Source organism: Meriones unguiculatus, chromosome 11 (genome assembly GCF_030254825.1).
Source record: "Meriones unguiculatus strain TT.TT164.6M chromosome 11, Bangor_MerUng_6.1, whole genome shotgun sequence".
NCBI classification, from domain to species: domain Eukaryota; kingdom Metazoa; phylum Chordata; class Mammalia; order Rodentia; family Muridae; genus Meriones; species Meriones unguiculatus.
The window spans coordinates 49,709,004-49,732,770 of NC_083359.1; the positions used below are offsets into that span (position 1 = coordinate 49,709,004).

General features: G+C 43.1%; 1 protein-coding gene across 2 annotated transcripts in view; it reads left to right on the top strand.

Annotated features, from left to right (window-relative positions):
* The window catches only part of Shisa9 (shisa family member 9), a 310,878-nt gene extending 288,669 nt beyond the window's left edge, over nt 1-22,209 (top strand). Inside the window, exons 4-5 of one of the 2 annotated variants that reach the window (XM_060364201.1) lie at nt 4,701-4,748; nt 18,655-22,209. In XM_060364201.1, the coding sequence (XP_060220184.1) occupies nt 4,701-4,748; nt 18,655-19,034 (428 nt within the window). In that variant the 3' untranslated portion in view covers nt 19,035-22,209. The remainder of the gene's footprint in view (nt 1-4,700; nt 4,749-18,654) is intronic. The other variant, XM_060364202.1, reaches the window with a different exon arrangement.
* The last annotated feature ends 1,558 nt before the right edge of the window (nt 22,210-23,767 follow it).

Here is a 23,767-nt window from a genome sequence, read left to right on the forward strand (position 1 = left end):
CCTGATTGACTGAGCTTGCCTTTGACAAAAATCAAAGACTAGCTGGATTTTAAGCAATCATTCTTGTATCTTGTAGCAAATGGAAAGCTCTTTCTTGGGATTTTTCTTCAATCTAGTAAGTGGCTTCCTCTCTTTCCTTGGATAGTGGTGGCTTTCTTGGTCTTTAAGAGTGGTGGGTGGTCTGGGTCTCCTCTCAGTGGAGGAGTTTATGGCTGAGGAACTGCCTGACCCAGTGGCCCGCTAGGACTCAGAATCAGCCTGCATCAGTGAACTCAAACCCCATAATAAATGTTCTTTCAAGGGTTCTTTATTAAGGTGTAATGCAAACCTGGTGTGAGCAGGGAAATGCATTCAACAGAGGGTCATCACGGCCCAGGAGCAAGGCTGTTTAAAAATGGTTTCCCATCTACTCTCTGCAACCTCCCAGGGCCAGACTCACTGTATAAAAACTCTCAATCCAGTGGACAAGAGAGGCCTAGCCAGCTCCCACTATTAACTGCCAACTTCAAAACACATCCTAGGAAATAAATCTACTTTGAAGACATTACTATCCAGGACATCAGGTACTTATCAGAGGCTCCAGTCTAGGCTGGGCTCTGCTCTTGCTCAGCTGCATGCCACTGAGCAGCCACTGAAATGCCTCGACTTCCACTTCATATGATAAACAAGGAAGCACTAACACCACTCTGATTTTTTAAATTGTAATACTGAACCATCCCATCTCATCTAGAACAACTGTGGGGCAATGAAACATCCCATTCATTCACTGCCAGTGCTGGTGGAAGGTCAGGTCTGAAGAAAGGCTTGTAAGCATTTTTTTTTATCCCTGATTTAGATCCCCAAACCTACCTGCCTTTGTCTCACATTCTAATTTTGCTGCTTTATTGAAATCACCCCATTCATACTTAGAGAAAACTTTCTTCTTTTAGACTTGAGGGCCTTGACACATACCATCTGGGCATATCAGGCATGTGACTGTGGAGTGATGTTTGTTCCATGGTGGTGGTGGGGTCACTGCTCACCTATTGGCAAAAGACTAGCACACAAGAGGGAAATACCAGGAGGAGAGCCACACAGGACTCTGTGGAGAAACATGCTGAAATGCAATATCATTCATTCATTCATTCATTTGTTTATTCTCCAGGTGTCCTTTGGGAACTTGGTGTCCCTTGATTATAGGAGACACTGAGGCACCCCACCCACAGTATCTCTTCAGTACGAAACACCATGTGGGGAATTTCAAGTACCAGTGCCCTCTGTCAAGCCAGTGAATTGACATGTGATAGCCATCCTGTCAACTCACCTGAGGTGACTAGCAAGAAGGAAGAATGTACATGAAACTAACATTGGTTAGGACTAAGTTTTAAGCTCTGACTCAAGCATTATTTCTCCTGAGTGATTATGGGGTTCATAATCACACAGAGAATGGCTTAGATGGAGTCAGTGATTCAGCCTGGAAAAATGTCTTAATATGCAGTAACTACTTCAGCCCATTATGTTTTCCCTTCCAGAAGAACTGCCTGCCAGCCATATCTTTCTAATCTCCCAAATACACCAAGACCTTGATTGGCACACATTTTGATTGGAGGGAGAGAGCAGAATCCATATTCTCGACATCAGTTTGGGAAAGCCATACATGCTGTAAATTAGTTCACATTAGGGGCCTGCTAAAAAAACAAATGAGTAAGAAAACAAACAACAAATTTCTTTCCTGTGGATCCAAGAATTGGCAGAGCCAGCCCAAGCCACCTCCCTTTGTCCACCTACAGTCTGGAAGAAGTGGAATGGCCAGATGTGTGAGTACTGCCACCCACCCGAGGGCCTGGCCACTCACCTGGCTCCCTTCACCTGGCTGCAACGTGGCTTTAAACCATTTGGAGATGTTTGCACCTGAGGTGGAAGCTGAGAAATGTGCCTTATGTCTTGACATGGGTAATATTCCCTTCCCTGCACTGCGTGCAGGTGCAGGGCGAGGACTCCGGTCTCCTCATAGGACGGTGTGAGCAAGATAGAAGTGTCCCTGAAGAGAGTCCTAGAGACCACCTCGTGCTTCAGAGACAGTGGACTCCTAAGGTCTGCGAAAACTCCCTCTTATTATGTAATCAAACATGCCTGCAGTCATTTGCCCTGATCCAGTGGTCCCAGGTTTCTGAGGGTCAAACTCCTGAACTGTGGGAGGTCACTGACCTTAGGCTCTTTATGTTGCTCAGTGCAACCTTGGCCACCCAGTATGAAAAAGAAGAAATTTACTGATTTACCAGCATGATGATGAAATGCTGCATGTCTTTATTTTAACCAAAAGATTAATTTTGTATTAAGAAAAATATTTCCCTTTTGCCAGTTGGCAAGTGATTGATCTCCCAGAATATGCTGCGTCTTCCAATAAAAATGTAAAACACCAGCAATAGTGCAGGAATTCCATCTTTATCCTCCTTGACTATCTCATACCAAAACCCAAAGCATGAGGGTCTCAGCCATGAACTGATTTTATCTGATTTAATTTTAAGTTGCTTGTCATCCTAGACAAATTCCACTGAACTCCAAAGCAGCAGGTACCCAAGGGAGATAGTAGACCAACTGCATTGTGGTATTACTGATGGACAACCTGAGGCTCAGCCTGGCTAAGCAATTGAGCCCACATTCAAGATGCTTCTTCAGAGCTACTTCTAGTATGCCACTAGGCAAAAGAAAAGCTGCCAAGGCCCATTCCCCTCTCTCCCCACCCTTCTGCGAGGCACACTTGCCACTCTCCCTCCTTTTGTGGGTTCATTGCCTACTTCACTCCTTCTTTCTCTTTCTCTGGCCACTTTTCTCCCTCCTTCTGTGGGCCTCAGCTAATACCCCTGCTTTTCTGCTCCTTCTGTGGAGCCCATTCCCTATTCCCCCTCTGTCTCTGGGGAAAGACTCATCAAGAACATCCTCAGTTGTTTTTCCTATGAAGCTGAAGCTTTACCAAGATGTTGAGCGTAACCGAGTTATAACATATTTGAAATATACTATAGAGGAGGTAAATTTTTAAGCAGCAAAACACAAAGCTCCTAATTTTTCAATAGTGGTTACTGAAAACCACTTGTAGTTGAGTCACCACATCTGCATAAAGGTAATAAACAAGTCAGCACAGCCAAAACTTACACCTGCACATTTCCTTCCTGCAGCTTTTGTTTGGTTGAAAAGGTCTATCCCCTTTTAATGAGCACTTCTCATCCCAAAATATTCACTTAATGTCAGTTAATACCACCAAGTATTGTGAGGACTTCAGTGCCTCCTTGGTATCCATGTACGCATCATTGTCAATGGATTCAGAGAAGAAAATTTGCTGCTACCCAGTCAGGCCTACACTCTGACCAGTGAGGCAAAAGGTGACCTTGCCTTTAAGGCAAACTGAGGAATTTGATTCATGGTGAGATGACTTCCTTGGAGACAGACTTGGGTCCCACTGATGTCCATGTGACACAGTTTGTGGTCACACTGCTGTCCATGAGCACGGGAAGATCTAGGGCCCTATGACTATTTCTGGATGACCCTGAAATAGGGGATGAAGACACGGCAAAGCATTGCAGGCAGGGCCCACTGAACTTTAACTCACTGTCCTGTCTCTCCTCTCTGACTGAGTGATGGGGTGTAGAGTTCAGATCCCCAGGGGCTACATGGCAATTTGAAAGTCCCTTGGCATAGGAGGCCAGACAGAAATGTTGAGATGGGGCCAAATGTGTGCTCTATAGTCACTCCAGTTCCCTGATTGTCTTTTCTGTTGGCAGCCAGTTAGGTCTCTGTAAATCCTGCGGAAAGTCTGCCCAATAGGTTCCTAGGGAAGAAAAAGAGAGTCAGTAGCACTCACTGATTGGTCAGGCTTCCAGCCAATGGGATGAGATAGAGGTTGTCCTTTAAATTTTAAACTCAATTTCACAGAAGACCATTAATGAAGGAGTGGTGTACACTCAGAGGTCTTCTCATACTTGTTTATTTTATGAGAAGTCACTTTAGACTCTGTTAATAATTTTAGGCCACTCCCCCAAGGGCTCCTGGGCATATCTGGAAGGGAATTAGTTTTATAACTGAATTCTAGCCACACACCTGTTCTGTTAAGCAATGCATTACTCATTACTGGATTCTCAGACAACAAGCTTGATCTCTTTAGCTTTGGGGAGAGTTTTTCTACTTAGGAAAAAATTACTCTGGAGAAGAGTGAATTCACTCACTTTCAGCAAAACCTTTCACATTTAGGCATTGTGATAAGGCAGGCTGTATCCAAGGCAGCTTTTACAACCACAGGCAGGCAAGTAAGATCCAATTTCTGGCTTGGAGTTTGCTTTAACAATGGTGTACCCTTTTTCAGAAGAATGTAGCAAAGAGGAAGCAAATTCCATCTTTTGACATCTTGTGTGTATATTAGTGAAACCAACATCCCATAAGCCAAAATTTTCTTTTGTAGTGAGTTGAAATTTGTAGCCAGACCTCTTCTGTTGCTGTAGTGTTGGCATGTTCAGGGAATGTCTCTTGATATCCTGTTAGGTCTTGTATGAACAGGGGCATACCCAGTGCAAGGCCACACTGGCTCCCTTCCTTGTTCCCTGGGGTCTCTGAGGCCAGATTCCTTGGAGGAGGCTGCTGAGGCAGCAAGCATCACATGGGTGTGAGGGTTCCACAAGCATGGGTTTCCTGGCAACCAGATCAGCATCTCTCGATTGTTATTTTTTTAGGAAATTCTGATGGTGACTGGGCAGTGGCGACACTTAAGTCACCAAAAGGTACTGTGTTCCTTTCTCTGGTTCCTTTGTCCGGGTGTTGTCAAACTCAGCATTAAATAATGAAGGGACAGAGAGTCCTGGTGTTTGTACGTGACCCAGTCATGTGTGTCTGCCCTGATGGATAGCTTTAAGTCTGTGTAATCTCCAATGCAGAGGTCTGTCGTGTAGCATGTGTGCACATGTGCATGCACTTTGGTGTGCTGTCATGCTTAGGGCCGTTCTTGAACAAGGTGTTATCCCTTTGCTCACCTCCTATTATCTGCTGTTTTAGGGAAATGCCTCTATGAGAAACATCTAAGGAAAGGCAAGTTCCCCAAACAGAACTACAAAAGCAAAGTGGCAAAAACAAAACATAAGATAAATTAATTTAAAAAAAGATGAATTAATTCTGGAAGTATCACTGGTAGCACGTGGGGAGGTACATGGTTCTTATGGGGAGATAAACACAGCCACATTGTTGACCATAAGTCTGGAGAATTAGACTTTTAGGGAAAGAAACTTGTTTCCAGTTTTCCCAGCTGAGTAATCTGCAGGACTAAGGAACTTTTGGAGTTGAGTATTAACGAGTTGGGTGACTGTGTCAAGTGGTGGCGGTAACTAATGTATTAATTCTCTACTATAGTCCATGGCGCTGTCCCTTTACACTTATTGTGTTGCTTAATTCTCCAGACACTTTGCTGAGTATTGATATGCCCATTCAGAACTAGGTCATGGGTGTCCAAATGAGTAAGAGTCACACTTACCTAAGGAATACAACAACTAAAGGTGGAATTGTATTTGAGATTATGTCCCTCTGATGCTAATGATAAGTTGTTCCTTATCGGATGAGGGACAGGAAAAGCTGTCATGAACATCATGAAAACCAGCCATGAACATTGCTCTTACTGTTCTTCACTCCTTATACACTGCTGGACCCCACAGTGGAAATAGAGTAGCTGACCCAAAAAGGTAGAGAGAACTCTTTAATGACCTTGAACTGAATAAGAGCAGGAGACAGACAAGTCAAATTCTAAACAAGGTACCTGTTGTGGTCATTTTTGCCTTTCAAAACATCATTTTGACTACTCAATGGGAACTAGACTACAGAAAATTGGACTGGGGATGGGCACACCAATTAGGATGTTCCTGAAGGCAGATGGTGTCTAGCTGGTGTAGGTGTAGGATAGAGGAAGAAGATGGAGTGGAGGGATAACTGGGGAGCTGCAGGGGAGATGAGCAAGGAGGTAGATGGAGATAAGGACCACTAGGCAAATGCTTTTCACATGAGATGCCTATGAGCACTCAGTTGCTCAGGATCTTCTGACTCACTGGGTCTTAGATGGAGTTTCAGGAGTTGAACTGTGGATAAGTTCTGGGGTGCTGTGCTGCTGACCTGGGTACTATAGCACCACTGCTGAGGAACATCTTGCTGGGAGATGAATGCCCTTGAATAAGTACATAGAGTATCTTCTCAAGTCTTAAGAGAGAAATGAAGAAGAAATATGACAAAAGCTCCAGACCTCAAAAACAGTTTGGATTGGAAGGTAAGAACTCAATAGTCCCATACCAGGAAAGAGGTTCATGTTTAATGAGAATCCCCTGACTACCAAGTTGTTGATGAAAGAGATAGAGTTTTAGGTCTTGCATTAGATAATAATTGCTCACATGTCAAATCCCAGTTTTAGAAATGCAAACAATTTGGAACATGACAGACCTCCTCTTTGAGAGACATACCCTTCCTCCAACTGCCCATGCAAACAAGGCTCTTAGGGTCCTGCCACAGCCCTGAGCCTGCATCCTGGCCTTTGTCAGCCTGCTGTGGTCTGATGCCTTTAGACAATATTTTAGGCCACGTCAAAAGCAAAGGCTTGAAAGCTGTTTCCTGCTCAAACCAAAGCACGCCCACTTGGCCTGCTAAGTGCACCTTTATTTATTTTGCCTCTTATGGGGAGGAGAAAGAGAGGAAGCACGAAAACAAGAGTAGAGGTTTGTACAGTCAGGCTATCTTCTCATAAGGAAAACATGAGCTGGCATGTTGGGCTTACCACTCATGAATCCCAGTCCTGCCCTTGATTTGTGATTCTTGGTACATTCAGCCATTCAACTCCTCAGCCTGTATTTTCTTCCATCAGGTGCTGGCCAGACCTGACCCTGCTTAGCTTCTGAAATGAGACTTGATCAGGCACAGTTCAAAGCAGTATGGCTATAAACTGTAAGCCCTGATTTCCTGACCTGCAAAATGGAGGTAATCGCTCCAGATACTTCCTGGATGGCTGCAAATGGAGTAATGCTTTAAACACATGTCATAGTCCCCAGCATATAGAAATTGGTAAATGCCTGCAGATATTACTGGCATCATTTTGCTACTACTATCAAGTGAGAAAAAGTCTGAGGCTCTGAAAAATTTTACATCAATGAAAAGCTGTTAATCTTTGTTTAACTCATCATTTCCCAAACACCTTTGAATCAGACCTCTTAGATTTTGAGGCAGAGCAGTTGGCATCAGAAGAGCCAGTTGTGAGGGTGCTGTTGGGAGCCCACTGTAGAACACAGGGCGAATATGGTGAAGAAGACAGAAGGCAGGTCTCTCCTGGAGAGGCTAGGTAAGAAAGTGTAGCTATAGTGGCAAACTCTCTAAAGATAGCTGCTTTTTCCTGCTACTTGTGTTGCTTTTGATTCACCTTGTGAGAGAATCATGTCTGCTAGGACAGGAAATGACACAAGGACGTGGCAGACACCACATTTATCTTTCAGCTCTTCATGAACATCACCTGCAGTCATCACTGATGTTGGCTCACTCATGCTGAATCCTGGGAATTCCAGGTGAGCTTGTGCAAAAACCACAAAAGGAAGACACTGCTTCAAGCTCACAATCAAGTGGAAGCCAGCTTTCGGGAAACTTTTCTGAATGAATGTGGATCTTCCAGAGCTACACTGGGGCACCTAATAAGAAGGGACCTGCCAGCGCAGCGCTCCAAACACCTGAATGACTGCCAGGGTTTTTGGCTGGAGTCAGCCAACCAGTTATCCAACCACCTATGTGCTCTGAATTCCTATTTCTACCATTGCTAAAACAGGCAATCAGAGTATCCGTTCTCCATGGCGTTTGTGGAAGTAACTCCAAGAGGCCATGCATGTGAGTGTCTTAGTGCGGGGCTTCATTTCCGATAGGTTCAGAGCACACATAGAAGCAGCCGATGCTTCAAAGGCCTCTATTCAGCTCAGAAAGAATTCTTAGTATTGGTAGAGGAGCCTTCTAGAAAACTGCATCCCTATCCCTCATGAGATAATCTGGTGTTGCCGACGATTACATGAGAAAATTTCATCTCAATGGGATGAAGACTGAGACCCAGTCGGGGACATAGGAGCTTAACCATGAATCGCTGGAGATGTCAGCTGCAAATCTAAGCTGTGAGTCCACCCACCCCTAAGGGCCTGGGCCTCCAGGTGTGTGTGCTGGGGGAGGTCCTCAGCACATTCTTCCTTTAAAATACCTATCTAGATCTGCTATACTAAAGTCTTGCCACCCTGTTTAAACCAAATTCTGAATGCAAACACAAACACATAATCGGTGCCCTAGAGCAGCAGTTTTCACATGCCAGCCTTCTCACGAGGCACTTCCTCTCATAACTCAACAACTTTTACTATATGTTCTCAGAATTGCAACTATTACTACAGTTGATTTTAGATCATTTTCATTAGCTCAACAAAACAAAATAGGCCTCTTAGTTGTGTCTTTCCAAACCCCAGCCCTAGGCAACCAACACATGCATTTTTTATCTTGCTGAAAAATATATTTCTCATGGTAGTTAAAGCTACATCACAGCTGAAAGAACGCTGGTGGTGGGGGCACAGTCTTACATATCATTTTCTGTGCTGCAACTAGGGATTACAAAAGGGTGACTTGACAATCAAGATGCACAGCATCTCTAGGTCTTAATTCCTTTAGCCTGTTTTGTCTTACTTCTTGAAGATGCTTTAACTGTGATCATGGAAGTGAAAGGCTAAAAAAATTGCTATCTAGCTCATAGTAGTTACTGAACAATTCCTAGTTATTTTTTCTCTTAAGACAATAGCTATGCCAGGTGTGCTGCACAGCTATGATCCCAGTGCTCTAGAGGCTGGGGCAGGAGGGGGGAGGGAGGATCATGAGTTTTGGACTAGCTTGAGCTACATAGTGAGACAATATCTTAATAAAAACATTAAAAATGAACAAGAAAGGAATGGATAAATGAAGAAAAGAAGGAAGAATGCAAATGTCTGTTAGTGAGAATTGCTCTTCTGAGGGCCGCTCTAGGAGGTACAGGACAAAAGCAAATGTTTCATTTGGCTATATCTTCATTGGAGTGCACACAGCGCACAATCCATTCTGGTGACACTCTTGCCCAAAGGCAGCCTTAAGACATTACATTGTGATATTCTAGCTTTTGCAGTTTCCTGATTCAGGTTTTTAGTTTGGTAGCAAGCAGTAGCATACAGAGCAGAAGGAGGAATGGGACGATGAGAGGTAATTTTTCTTTTTAAATAAAAGTCAAGTCCCACTCTATCCTCCATTCAGCCCCTTCGACAACACAGGACAGCGCTGGAGCTTTGATGAACCTTCCATGAGAACCCACAAGCCAAGAAATGAGTCTGTAGAAAGAGCTCTCTGGTCTTCATAAAATGCTATCACATCAAGATTGCAATAAAGTTTACTAGTTTAAAAGTGTGTCACTCTGAGCATAAGCCACCCAGACATTGCAGAACCATCTTGTATGATGCTCACAGCATGCAGTAGACACTTATAAGTGCTGTTGACAATAATGTATTACTAAATGAAGAGGAGCAAAGCATTCCAAGAAAATCATGTGCTTTTCTTAAAATGACTATGAAACAAGAAGTAGAAAATCAAGGAATCCCACCTAGAAACACAGGACTTCTCTTTGAAGTGAGTAAAAGACTGACTGATACTTGTATCCATTATCTGTCACCATGAAACACCTTGTAACAAAGAGCTCAGCTTTTACAGCTCAGAGTCACCAGGCTCAGCAATTGTTTAGTGGGAGATGGGAGGTTCTTCTGATCTCAGCTGAGTTCACCCACTGATGGGGTGGCTGGACATTGGCTCATTTAGGCCTTTTTTTTTTCCTGGAATGATAGAGGCAGCTCAGTTCTCTAAGTTCTCATCCTCAGTGAGGTAGCTAAGACCAGCTCCGGGGATGATGGAACCAGAAAGCTGCCAAACCCAGCAAGTGCTTCTGCCAACCTCCATCTTTGTCCTATCTGTAAATATTGTTAGTCATGGGGATAAGCTCAGAGCCCAGTGGGAGAGTTGAAATAAGAACTTTTCTTTTTGCCTAGCTTTCTTTCTATTTTTTTTTCTGGAGGACTTTCAAAGTCACAAAAGTTACTGATACAAAGAGCAAAAATTCATTAATATCTTCAACAGTCACAGCACCCCAAATCTCACCATTATGGACTTTAGATCATTCCAGGAAGAGACAATAGAGTAGAAGGCAGTGAATATAGGGTGTTGGACTAAAGAGCTTTCCTTTTCAGTTCCTTCATTTAAACTCACACTTGCATATTTCACCAGCATGCAGGTAGACCTTAAGACAAACCACACCTTGAGTTTCTAAGGAGAACTATGTCTGTGTAGCAGCAATGTCAGACACACAGGAAGGCAAAGAGCAGACAGTTGACTCTGGGCTGTTTGGTGTCAGGGGCTCTGTGGTCAGCTCTGGCTGGAGCAAAGCCCATGACACCTTTGTTCAGCAGCCTTGCTGAAAATGGAGACTGCACAGCCAGACAGCCTGAGAAGAGACAAAGAGCCCATCGATTCAGAGGACCGTCAGCTACAATAAAGCAGCTCGTGGCACAGTTTGGAAAGCTTTGAAGCAAAGCCCAAGCCAGGTAGTTCCAGGATCTTCTTCAGCAAAAGCAGTGAGACCGCCTGCCAGGGGCCTTCAGAGTTAAGGCAGAAAAAGATCAGGCCTGAGAATGGCACTTTCTGCTTTTGTTTTTGTTCTTTTTCTCTCTTAGAGAGGCTTGCTGCAAGAAAGATGTGGTGTTCCATGATGATAAGCAAGATACCTTAAGCGTCATTAGGACCAGGCTCAAATGTAATCCTCTCTCCTTGCAAGGCCCAGAACCAAGTAAATGGGACTAATTTGCCATGAAGAGATGTCTTCTTATCTCTGCTGTGGCCCTGCTTAGCAGCCCTCAGACAGATCAGCTCTCCTTTGCTTTTCTTGTTCCTGCTGTTGAGACAGCCTGGGGAACCTGGATAGCTTTATAGCATGAATTTCAAAGGAGAGAAGATGCAAGGAACAACCTGAACTGTCTGCCTCTTAGTTTTTAATTTTGCTTGTGAAGGAAGAAGGAAAAAGGCTGAGACCCAGAAATCATTTCTATGGAAGTTAAAGTAAATATTGCTTAACATTACTGAAAGGCTCTACAAATACAGTGGCTTAGGAGAAAGCTGTGTGTTTCTCTGCCATGCCCTAGTCCCAGGATGCCGGGGCAGCTCTTGGCTCCACGTGGTCAACAGAGAACCCAGGTTACACTACTCTTGCAGCATTAGATTCCTGCTGAGCCCCCCCTGTTTGCACTGTCAGAGTTGGTTGGTCTCATACAGCATGTTACTCAGCTTTCCCTCACTGTGACAAAATACCTGAGAGAACAGCTTAAAAGGAGAAAGGGTTAATTTTTGTTTCAGATGTTTTGTTCATCTCCACTTGGCCCTGTTGCTTTGGATCTGTGGCAAAGGCAGAGAGAATGAGCTGGAGCATCACTGCTTGTATCCTGGTGGGTAAAAGGGTCCCAGTTCTACGTCCTAAGGTTGCCACTGTCTCTCAATGGTGCCATCAGCTGGCCAGAATTTTTATTGCTATGACAAACACCTGAATTCATAGTTTTAGTCCATCATGGCTAAGCAGTTCACAGTATGGTAGCCAGGAAGGAGGGAGGGATGGAAATTCTTATTTTCATTCTAATGCTCTGAAATTCATTACTGCAGTCCTATCCTTCAAGATTAGGGGAATAATGATGTGGCTTTCAGGAGCTTCATGTGGGATTTAGAAACTACAGGTTGACTCCTTGTTATCTTGGAAAGTGACTGCTGATCTTTGAACAGTGGGGCAGTGACGATGGAACAGAGACTATGGAGGGGTACTGCCTACTTGCTTGCTCCTCATGGCTTGCTCAGCTTGCTTTTTATACACCCCAGGACACCAGCCAAAGGGAGGCATCACACAAGGCAAGCTAGCCTTTCTTGCTCTAATCATTATTAAGACAATCCCTACAGACTCCCTCACAGGCCATCTGATGGCCTCTTTTCAACTGAGACTCCTCTTCCCACATAACCCTAGCTTGTGTCAAGTTGACTAAAAGAATTCAACTGGAGCACCAGGTAAATAAAAGGAAAAAAGACAAAAAAAAGCATGTGGATGAGATCACATACACAGTTAAGGCGTGCTGTTACTCAGGACACTGATAAGAACTGGGCAGTCAGGAGGCAGACTATGTCAGCACAGTCTCCTAGGTTTAGTCTCTAACTCCTTTTGTCTCCATTTGACTTTATTCTACCTCCTTTGAAATATGTCTGCTAAAGAATGCCTGAGCCTCTGCAGGCTTTTAGGCATACCTATGAACCTTACCTTGCCAGCCTGAGAAATAAATGCTTAACTGCTGCTCCAGTCCTTCAATCTCTGGAAAGAACAGACCTCTCAGTCTTATGTGACATGAACTGGATGACCAGGTAATGAAATAGCCTGTACACCTCTAATGTATTAAAGAATGACACTAGGGTAGTTTTCCATCAAAGTTTTCTTTCTTCATCAAATACAACATATCACATCCCAGCTGTGCACAAGGCACTGGGCTTGATGTTTGAACAGTAGAAGTGAGAACAGATATCTTTACCTTATATTCTAGCCAAAGGGAAAAGAAAATGCTAAGAAAGATAGTTTCATATAGCAATGTGAATGATGGTATAATAGGGGACATCAGGGGAAATGTCTCTCTTGGACCAGCATGAGGGCTGTTAGGAGAAAGTAGATGTTGGTCAGAGTGGTGAAAAATGAACATTTGAAAAGACTAGAATAATCAGGAATGAGCTTCCAAGGTCTCCAGCCAGTAAGCTAGTAAAATACTTCTGTTTAAGAATAGAAAAGAATCCATATAGCCTGGGTAGAATGGTGCCTTGAGATCATGTCTACTCAGAAGCTCAGGCTGTGAACACATATGCAAATAAGGTCTTTGGAAATGTCACTAGTTTAAAAATAAGGGCACAGTGGGTTAATGTGGGTACCTAACATAATAAGACAATCCAAGAAGAGATACACCTGGAAACACACACACACACACACACACACACACACACACACACAGAGAGAGAGAGAGAGAGAGAGAGAGAGAGAGAGAGAGAGAGGAATATGTTGACTGTGTAAAACCAGAAGCTGTGAAGCAATGGACACCCCAAATTGCCAAAAAACAACAACAAAAAAAAAAAAAACAAAAAAAAAAAAACAAAACAAACAAACAAACAAGAAAAGGCAGAGCTTTGAGAGGAAGAAGGCATGTTTCTTGCCACCATGGTAACTCAGATTTCTGACCTCTAGAACTGGAAGAGAATACATTTTTGCTGTCTAAAGCCAGTCAGCTTGTGGTACTCTGATGCAGCAGCCTTAGGGAAAAATACATTCTGTGGTGGGTTTCTGTTAGTGTGGCATGGAGGAGCCTGTGCAAAGATCAAGAGTCCAGTCATACACACTTAGGGGCCACTGCAAAGAATGCAGACCCTGTGTTTAAATGTAATGGGAAGATTGATCGATATATCTCATATTATTGATCTAAAGACAGAGGTAGGCAAGGGATAGTGAAACTCCGGTCGGGGGGGCATTGCTTCCCAGGTGAAACCCATCACCCAAGATGCAGAAATGCACCAGGTGAAAGTAAGCTGTAAGAAGCCCTCCTGGGGATTCCTTTGACCTAAGGAGAGGAGGTAGGTGGAAGACCGCCCCCTGAGGCCCACAGCTGCGCAGCTTGTCTTGGAAATTGGTTGGTATCTTTACACTGTTTCCACAAAGGCAAGAGTTTTTTTTTCCCCACCCTGCATCTGTACAAGTATCTGCTGCTCATTAAGAATGAGACAGATGGAGAAGGTGCAGTTTATTTTACTGCCCTGACTCCCTCAAGGCAATTAGGCCTATTGGAAGAAAAGCACCCCTTTCTTTCTTTCTCTCTTTCAGGTAAAGAGAAAATCAAAGTAGAGAGTTTTAATGTTGCTGAGTGGCCACATCTGTTTCTTGGTCGGCTTGTCAGCCATCTGCCCATGAGATGGTGAGGCTGGTTAGGTTAATGCATTTGCTAATGGGGCTTACAAGGCTGCTCAGCGAATCTGGCATTTCCTTCACTAGGTGCTCTGTGCTATATTAAAGTAAGAACCACACTGCATGAAGTGGCTAGGTAAGCAGACCCCACACCTCTCTCCAGAAGGAAGAGACCAGGAGTACCGTGTGTGTGTGGGGGGGGTGGGCTTCATGGCAACTGCTCTGCCAGCTGAGGATGGTTCATCCAGCTAGCCTCCAATCACTGCCCTATGGTGGAAATCACCTTAAGAACATTCTGTGGAAGTGTCTGTTCTATCCCTGGGTCCTAAGGCTACCTCTGTACTTCACATCTCTAAAACACCCCAGAGTGCCATGGAAGGATCTGGTCAGACACATCAGCAGGCATGGATGAGAAAATCTTGCCTGTGGGACATTAGATGATAATGGTATAATTTTGCTTTCTTTTCTGTACCACCTGGATGTTTCCATTTCCCAAAGCTACCATGCTCTTTCCCATCATACGGTTTTGCGAAATTCTGCTGTGTATCAATTATAAAGTGATTATAACAGTACAGATGGTTCCAATACCTAGTGGCTTAGTGTAGCCAGCATTCATTGGGATCATGGTTCGGAGCTACTTTTAGCCTGGTGGGATGCCCTGGGTAGGGTTTCCTCAGGCTGGCGCTAGCTGCCTTGTTCAGGAGGATGGTAGCACTAGCTCTCTAGTCACTGGAGGCTGTACAATACAATCAGCTGTACTGAATGTGAGTAGTGGTTCTGTGGGTTTCTTATCCTCCAAGGATAAGAAGCCAGGCTTCATATAGAAGGGGGTTCAAGTGGCTGCTCCCAGAGGCTGCTACAGTCTAGTCAAAGCAGGCAACAAAGCAGGCCCAATTCAAGGTGTGCAGAAATAAACTTTGCCTCCTGATGGAGAAAGCTTCAGAGCACTATGAAGATTCTCTCATTTGGCCAGCTTAAAGATTTCTACATGGAAGCCTGCCCTGACCACTACTCATCTCCTATATATTCTCTAATGGAGTAACTGGGCCCTCAGCCAACACGGCAGGAAGGACGAAGAAAAGAAGCCACAAAGGAAACAGATTGGTTTTGATAGATGCCTAGTAGGCTGCCTGGTACATAATAAGTGCTCAATAAGCCAGGCTTGGTGGCACACACATGTAATCCCAGCACTCTGAGAGACAGAGGCAGGCAGATCTCTGTGAGTTGAAGGCCAGCGTGGTCTACAAAGTGACAAAGATAGCCAAGGTTACACAGAGAAACCCTGTCTTGAAAATGAACAAACAAGTACTCAATAAAGATATGTTGACTGTAATTCTGTGCTGTATCAGTAAGGCAAGAAGTAAAATATATGTACGAGCAGTTATATTATGCTCTAGGAATTACTGTATGTAGTATATGTATCCCATATGCATTATTACTCATAATAACTCTGACTGTATTTAATGTTATCCTCATTCTAGCCTAAGGAGACAAGCATAAGGTGTTACCTGGCATCCCATAGTGCCAGGTTTTAAAGTCCATATTCTTTTTGATCTACACTTCCCAAGGTGCTCTCAGTATTAGGTTCATCAAGATTGGGTATGGAGGAAGCTGTAAGAACCTACCCTTCTTCCCTGACATCCCAAGAGTCAAGTGCTCTCATGTTTAATTTTCTTTAGAATTTTCCGAGAAGGCACTGCCTCCTTCATACTTACTTTTCTTCTTTTGTCAAAATGGGAACCTTTGAGCCATGTTCTGAACAGACCTTGCTTAGTCTAATGTCTGAGAAGTAGGAGTATGAAATGAGTGTGCTAGGTCATGACCAGGTACATAAGTGAGATTTTCAGTAAGAGACGACGGGGAGGAAAGTAGAAGGGAATTTCTTCATCATACTCTTGACCAGGTGTGCTGCACTGTGCTTTATGATATTTTACTTGTATATTACCACTGAATATTTAAATGTCCAATATTTGCTAAAAACCAAACTGTACATTGTTGTGGAAGGGCAGATGAAACACAGACGTGGACTTGTCTTCTTGGGGTTCTAATGAGTAAGATAAACAACAACGAATAAAGTATTGAACAGCTGTAGAGTGGGAGCAGTGAGAAGCACCTCCGAGAAGAACAGATTATGGAGGGATCCTGCCCACTGACAGTGCCTAGAGAGGTCTCTCAAGTGGGAGGTAGTCAAGGATACTAGTAGTGAGTTGGGAAGCCATTGCCTTCCCCCTTTTTAATATAAACTATGTGTACCACTGTGATAGATGCCAAGTGCTCCCGGGGTTCTCAAGCCCAGCTGTAAATTAAGATTGGTGGCCTAAACTTAAAGACAAACAGTGTCTGGGCTGACCTTTCAGGTATTCTTATTAAGCATGTTTAGAGACAGTTCTGGGTGCTGAGTACCTGTCTCCTTAATCCCATGTAGTTGCTTTTATTATCAGGATTTAGCTACTAGTTGTAGGGTCATTTCATGTGCTTGGATTTGATAGTCTCCTAATTTGTATAGTAGCAGACATGTACAGAAGTCGTAATCCCCATCTTTTCTACTTTTATGTAGGAGATATCAAATGATAAAAGAACACAGAGCTGTGGTGACTGAACTTCTGTGACACACACCTGTAATGCTATGTTAGCAGTATAGTAAATGAACCAACAAGTACTTCTGATTGCCAATGAGATGCAGTTCCAAAACCATATCGCCAAGAAATGAATCTAAAATTATAAAGAATCTGAATAAAGAAAAATGAATAAGGCTCCACCTCTAGATGGACTACAGACAATGGCTCTTGAGAAAGGGAGGATAGGTCTCCAGGAGAGCCCCTTAAAGGTTATCCATCAAGTCCCACATGGTCAGTCCCAATGCATATACATATGAGCAACCCTAAGGGAACTCCTCAGATTGTGTGTGTGTCACACATGCATGACAATAACAATTGAAGAAAAAGGAATTTGAGGGAGTTAAAGGGAATATGGAGAGAGTTGGAATGGGGAGAGGGAAGAGTGGAAATGAAATAAATACAGCACCCATTTAAGAAATTCTCTAAAATAAAGAAAAAAGAGAAACTAAAGGAAGGAGGAGGGGAGAAAGGATAAGATCATTCAGTGAAGGATGGATGTGGTAAAACAATGAAATTTGGTTCAAATCTTAATATTTGGTAAAAATCAAGAACCTTAACCATATTTATCCTCTATGAGTCATTCTACCTTGGGTAGTCCAGATCAGGGATCATCCAACTTCTCGTAAAGGGTTGAGAAACGTATATTCAGGTTTTATAGTGACTGTCTGCCATGGCAACAGCAGCAATGGGCAGCAGATAAATGAATGGGCGTGCCTTTGTTTTCAAGGAAATATTATTTATAACAACAAATGGTCACTAACTTCATCGGTTCTCAGGGGGCACAGTTTGCTAATTTGTGATGCAGATTAAAAATGTTTTAAAATTAATCTTAATTCACAAAATTTGAGTAAAAAGATTATCATTTCTATTTTATAAAAGCAGAAGATTAGCATAGCTTAACTTTTCATCAGTAAGGCGTTGGTTAATTGTGATAGTTGATGAAACATTACATAGTCATAGAGATGTTGCTTGTTAGTTACTTATAGCAAGCTAGGCGATGCTCCCTGGACTACCGAAGGAGGAAGGAAGCTGTTTTCATAGTAGTGGTGGCTAAGACAGAAACACAGAGTGCTCAGTACACAGCAGACCACGTAGCCTTGCACATGACACCATGAAACACACTTTTTTGTTTTGAGTACTTTCCTTATGCAGAAGTGGGTGATGGTAGAACTTAAGACAGACTAAGTTACACTTCTAGTTGTTTGCAGAACTGGGATTTTTAGCATAATACTACCAAATGCTTAAAGCAAAAACAATCATACAGACTAGTAAAAATCCAGGAAATCCAGGTAGGGAAATGGCTCAGTTGCTTAAGTGTTTTATTTACAAGCTGGGGCACCTGACTTTGAGCCCTAGAAACCACATAAAATAGTCAAGTATAGTGCATACTCCTATACTCTGAGTGCTGGTGATATGGAGACAGGAGAATCACCGAGCTTTTGTGGATGGCCATCTGGCAGAATCTATGAGTTCTGGTGAAAGTAAGAGATCCTGCTTCAAAGAACAAGATGGAGAGCAGTTGAGAAAAACATCTGAAGCTGATATCTACCTTCATGTGTTCCCTCCAACAATAGACATACAATCTAGAAGAGGCTAGATGGAAACACATCCACCTTTTGACACGGCTGTTCTTGAGTGGTAGAGTGTTCTCTGTAGTGAGGATTATTATTTTAGTAATGAAGAAACAACACTTGAGTGTTAGAAAATCCAAGAGCAAGTGGTGTGGAACTGTGATGGGAGAAGTGGTTAATTGGGGTGGTCTAGACATTTAATCAGTTATCCCTTTAAACCTCTTGTTCCCAGTCTGGACTGTGAAAAGGGCATGGTGCCACGCTTGCCTGTGTCTTGTTTCAGGTGGAGTCCCGATTGTGTCTGTTTGGATTGTCAGACCGTGTTTGCAGTATTCTCAAGTTGACCTGCCTAACCCCTAACCCCTAACTCTTTCTTCTCTCTCCCTTGTTTTTGCTCTCTTCTCCATCCACCAATCCTGCTGTGCAGCTGACAAGGTCGGTGACGACTTCTACACCAAGCGAAGGCATCTGGCGGAGCTGGCTGCCAAAGGCAATCTCCCTTTGCACCCTGTAAGAGTGGAAGATGAGCCCCGGGCCTTCAGTCCGGAGCATGGGCCTGCCCAGCAGAATGGACAGAAGTCTCGCACCAACAAGATGCCCCCTCATCCCCTGGCCTACAACTCTACCGCCAACTTTAAGACCTGGGACCCCAGTGACCAGTCTCTGCGGCGGCAGGCTTATGGCAACAAGGGCAAGCTTGGCATAGCAGAATCGGGCTCTTGCGACCCCTTGGGGACTCGCACCCAGCACTTCCCACCCACACAGCCATACTTCATCACTAACAGCAAAACAGAAGTGACTGTCTGAGCTTTCACTTCAGGTAGTACCTGGAGACCATACTCAACTGAGAGAGGCAAAAAAAATACCATCCCACCTGTACCTTCTTGGCCCTGTCCAACCCCCAGCAGATACACACACTCTGTTCTACAGGAACCAACCACAGACATACTTGTGATATGGAATCATGCTTTTCCTGGGTAATGCCTAATATGCTCCCACAGGCAGATGAGCAAATGAAGCATGGACATTCAGCAATACAGCAGAGGGAAACTTTCAGCTTCAGGCCCAAATTGTGGGGGCTCATTTTCCTTTTCTCCCTAACTGGAAACTGAAATCCATTATAACAAATATATATAAGTAGCACAATTTAGACAAACTGCCCATGGAGAGTACTCTGTACCCTATGTTATGTCTTTCCAAATAAATGGAAGAGGGTGGGAACACAGGCAGGTGTGGCTGCAGGGTGCTTGGGAAGGAATTTGCTCATGTCACAAGCATTTCCTAGTCCCAAAAAGTGATGCTGACAAAAATTAGTGATGAGTGTGAGGCAGTAGTGGACCCTAAGCAGTACACTGATGAAACATTGCATACCATCAAAGCTGAAAAGCAAAGCAAAAAAAAAAAAAAAAAAAAAAAAAAAATTCACAAAGTAAATATTCTCTAAGACCACCATCAATGATGGGAAGGAAAGAACATTCTAGAGAAGTCCCTTAAGACCACGATGTTGGGAGGGATGGGCTTTTATAATGGCCAGAGGGTCCAGAGAATAATAAAAAAAATGAACTTTTAAACACATCAAGTGAACAACAGTATATTAATTTTGTCCAGGGCTTAGGAAATCTGCAGATGGAGAGTTAACAGGAGGTGAGATGGGGACTGAGAAGCCTCCACTTCCTGGTCATCTCCAAGACCTGGAACAATGACAAAAATGTTCTCTATGAACTGTCTGTCCCCAGCGTCCTTTCCTCTTCAGCGTCTTGCTGCCGCTGCTGCCAAACTTCAGCTGCTTTGGAGTGAAAATGTCATAAGCGTGGGTGGTGCCTTCAGTGTTGCCGTTGTTCAAGTGATGGTCTTGTTTCCCAAGTGCATACTCTGTTCTTTAGCCTCCCTCCCTCCTGTTTCTTCTGCAGTAGTGATGTTCCATCCTTCCTTTGTAGGTGAGCCCAGCCAATTAACACCCTTCGAAGGGGCTGCTACAATGTCAGGGGTACCTAAGAACACTCTCAGATTTCCCTCCCGCCAGATTACCTTCGGAGGTATTCTGCACCATCCTTTCTTACCTGGACTCTCCCAAAGTTGCTCTATAGATTGGTTCCTACAGCCAACAGCCATTGGGTCCCAACAAGGAAAGGTCCTACTAAAAGTTCTTCCTTTAGTGGAAGCACAGACAGGTGCATGGAGAGGAGGGATTTTGTTTAAAGAAGAAAGTCTTTGACTAGCCCTTGAAGCTCTTAGCTAATCCACAGGAACCTTCTAAAAACTCAGATTTCTTTGGTAAAAATCCGGGTGAAAAAAAAGCTGGAGCATTTCATATAATTTTCTGCCTCCTGGGTCTCCCCAGCATCACAGTGTCAGCATTCCAGATATTATTCTCCATGTTTCAAGCGACTATGAAGAACTTGGCAATGGATTTAATCTCTCTGGAGCTGTCTCCCATCTGAAGCATGGGGAATTTGGCCTAAGTCAAGCCTTTTCAGTTTTTTAAAGACAGTACTCTGTTCATATTACAGACGAAATTAGCAACGATTAAACTTTATAAGATTCCCATATAAGAAAAGGTGCAGAGAAACACAATACAGGGGTCAGAGTAAATGTTGAGAGCACAGCACTCCCCATAGGGTAGTGCAAACTACTGGCATGCACATCTCACTTTGACATGAGTTAGCTATCTCCTAGCAACACATTAACATCCCAGGATTACCATGACACTGAATCCATTCACAGTGAATCCATCTAAATGGATTCACTTTTAATCCATCTTATTTAAAAAGGGAAACATCCGGTCCTCATCACATACAGAACACCAGCGTCCATTGCCATGAATAGACAGTAAGCATCAAGAAAAACATAAAGGCCTCAAAGACAAAACTCTAGTGAAGGTCTAGCCTGTTCTCTTCTTTCTCTTAAAGACATTACTGTAGTTAAAGATACTGGTACCCAAGAGAGTTTCTCCTTGGAATAATTAGCAAAGGAGAAAGCAGATGTTAAAAAACAAAACCAAACATTGTGTCCCATGTCCATATGCTACCTCCACAGGGTACAGTTTGAACGTACTAGTGCCATACAGCCGTACTTCAAAAAATACTGGGTTGATTTACTTGAGAGATTCTTTCCAGGTCAAGTTCTGCAACCCTTTTCCTCCTTCTGGATCATGCTTTTCCTCCATTCCCTTCATCTCCTCATTATGTAACTCCAATTTAAAGGTCTTTCTTGATTCCTAGTCTATATTATCCTATTTCTTACTCATTCTTTCTTTCTTTTTTTAAGTAGACATCTTCCAGTGAGCTTGGCTCCTTGGTCTGCAAGTGTAATTTTGACTTCGAAAATACAGTTCAACGACTAACATGTAGCCTATATTTCCCAGGCGTGGGCAGCTCACACAGTGCTTGTCTTATTACTTCCTATCTGACTTTGAGAGATGACCTGAAGGGGACAATCAGTAGGGAAGGTCTGTTTAGTCTTTGGCTTCCTCTTGGAAAGATAGATAAACCTTATGATGCTGAAAGACAACATGAGCAATAGAATAATTGATGGCTGTCATGTAGCAAGGCTCCTGTAACCAGTGTAGGGAGAAATAAAAGAGAAAAATAAGATTATAACACTGTTCTTGCCTCTTTCCACGTGACCCCCAATTTCTAACCCCATGGGACCAGAACATGGCTTCCTTCACCTTTCTGGAGTGTCTCAGCCTCCATCTGCCTTGGGCTCTGCCTAGAATTTCCATCTAACTTCCCCCAGTTTTTTTTTTGTGTGTGTAAATGGAGCATATTTTATGTGCAAATATTTTAGTAACCGTATGTTCTGCAAGTAAACCTGTGTTAACACTTGTCACACTGCAGAGTTTATGATACAATAACACTTCCTACAATGAAGAAAAAAAAACATTTGTTTGTTTTCTAAGAATGTTTATTTGTAAACATATGTATTCACTATATTAATATGAATTTCTTACCTGGCAATAAACTGATTATATGTGATGCTCTAGGTGTCTTCTCATCCTTCTTAAGCTCTCAGAGTTTCTGCTAGGAATGTATTATAACCACTCAGCACTGAGTGTCGAGGCTCACATATTGATCCTCTCAGGGAGTGGAAGCTTGTAATTGTCAGCAATTTACACAAGATTTACAGGTTTATTGTTTAGTCTTTTCCTAAGTATGCAGATGACAAAGTTAACTGTGTCCTTACAAATGGCATTGCTGGGTCTCTTCAATGTCACTAATCTCATGTTAATGGCAAAGAACCTGGCTGAGCTTCAGACATGTGCTTCTTCCAGGAACCAGGGTTGCAGTGGGCACAATCACTGACAAAGTGGAATAAGTTCTCCCCCTATTTGTTAAACTGAATTTCCTGGCTGGCTTCTGTCAGCATAAAGCAGAAGCCTGTTAGAAAATTGCTCTTCTCTGAAAGATGCTGAAAGTGTGAAACACTGAGTGAAAGAAATTCCCTTGTTCAGTGACGGTGGCAAGATGGCCCAGGAGGTAAAGGAGCTTGCAGCCAAGCTTGTCCCCGGCCTTTGATCCCTGGAACCAAGATGGTAGAAGGAGAGAACTAACCCTTGCAAGCTGTTTTCTGATGTCCTCAAATACTCTATGGTATGTATGCAATTCTCTAAATAAATAAATATAACAAAATTGAAAAATAAAGATAGGATCTTGGGAGGGAATGGAGACTATGACAGGGAAACTAGCAAACAGGGGACTTCATCATGTTGGCTGTCATCATAGATGGTTGAGGCTTAAGACTGTAGGTAATTTTTTTCACTTTTATTGGTTTTATTTTGATTTTTAAAAATCAGCATATGATGTATTAGATACTATTATGACATTTGGGGACAAAGTATGTTTTTTTTGTGATTCTCTAGCTCCTTGGCCAATTCTTGCAGTTCCCAGCCTCACACACATTTTCTTGTTTGTCCTGTGTGTTGGACCTCAGCCTTCCTCATCACCTACTATTACCCTCACACACGAGTGCATTGCAGGCCACCATCCCATATGCAGAGAACACACAGTTTTCCTCTTTATTTGTTTCTCACCTTGTTTAATGGTATACTCTTGAGATAAATGTGTTTTCCTACAAATTCATGATTTTACATTTATTTACAGCTTAATAATACTCCATCAATTTTATGTCACACATTTTTATTATCAATTCATTTTTAACGGGTACCTTAGGTTGGTTCCATTTCCTTGCTCTTATGAATATAAACTCTGAGAAGGTATTGCCAGGTGTGTTTCAAAACTAACACTCAGGAGGTAGAGGGGACATATTTGTGTGAGTTGAGGCCAGCCTGGTCTACATAGTGAGTTCTAGGTCAGATGGGACCTGATACTGAGTCCCTGTCTCAAAAGGAAAAAAAAAAAAAAAAACGTGTTAAGCACATACTCTCACAATTGCCCTATCCAAGTCTGATATGCATCGTTCATGAGCTGATTAAAGGGACTTCCCATTATTAAATATTCTTAGGTCGGCAAGTACAAGGACATTTTCAGTTCAAGAGAAAGCCATAGGCCCACAGACGCACCAATTGGTAACCAGAAGTC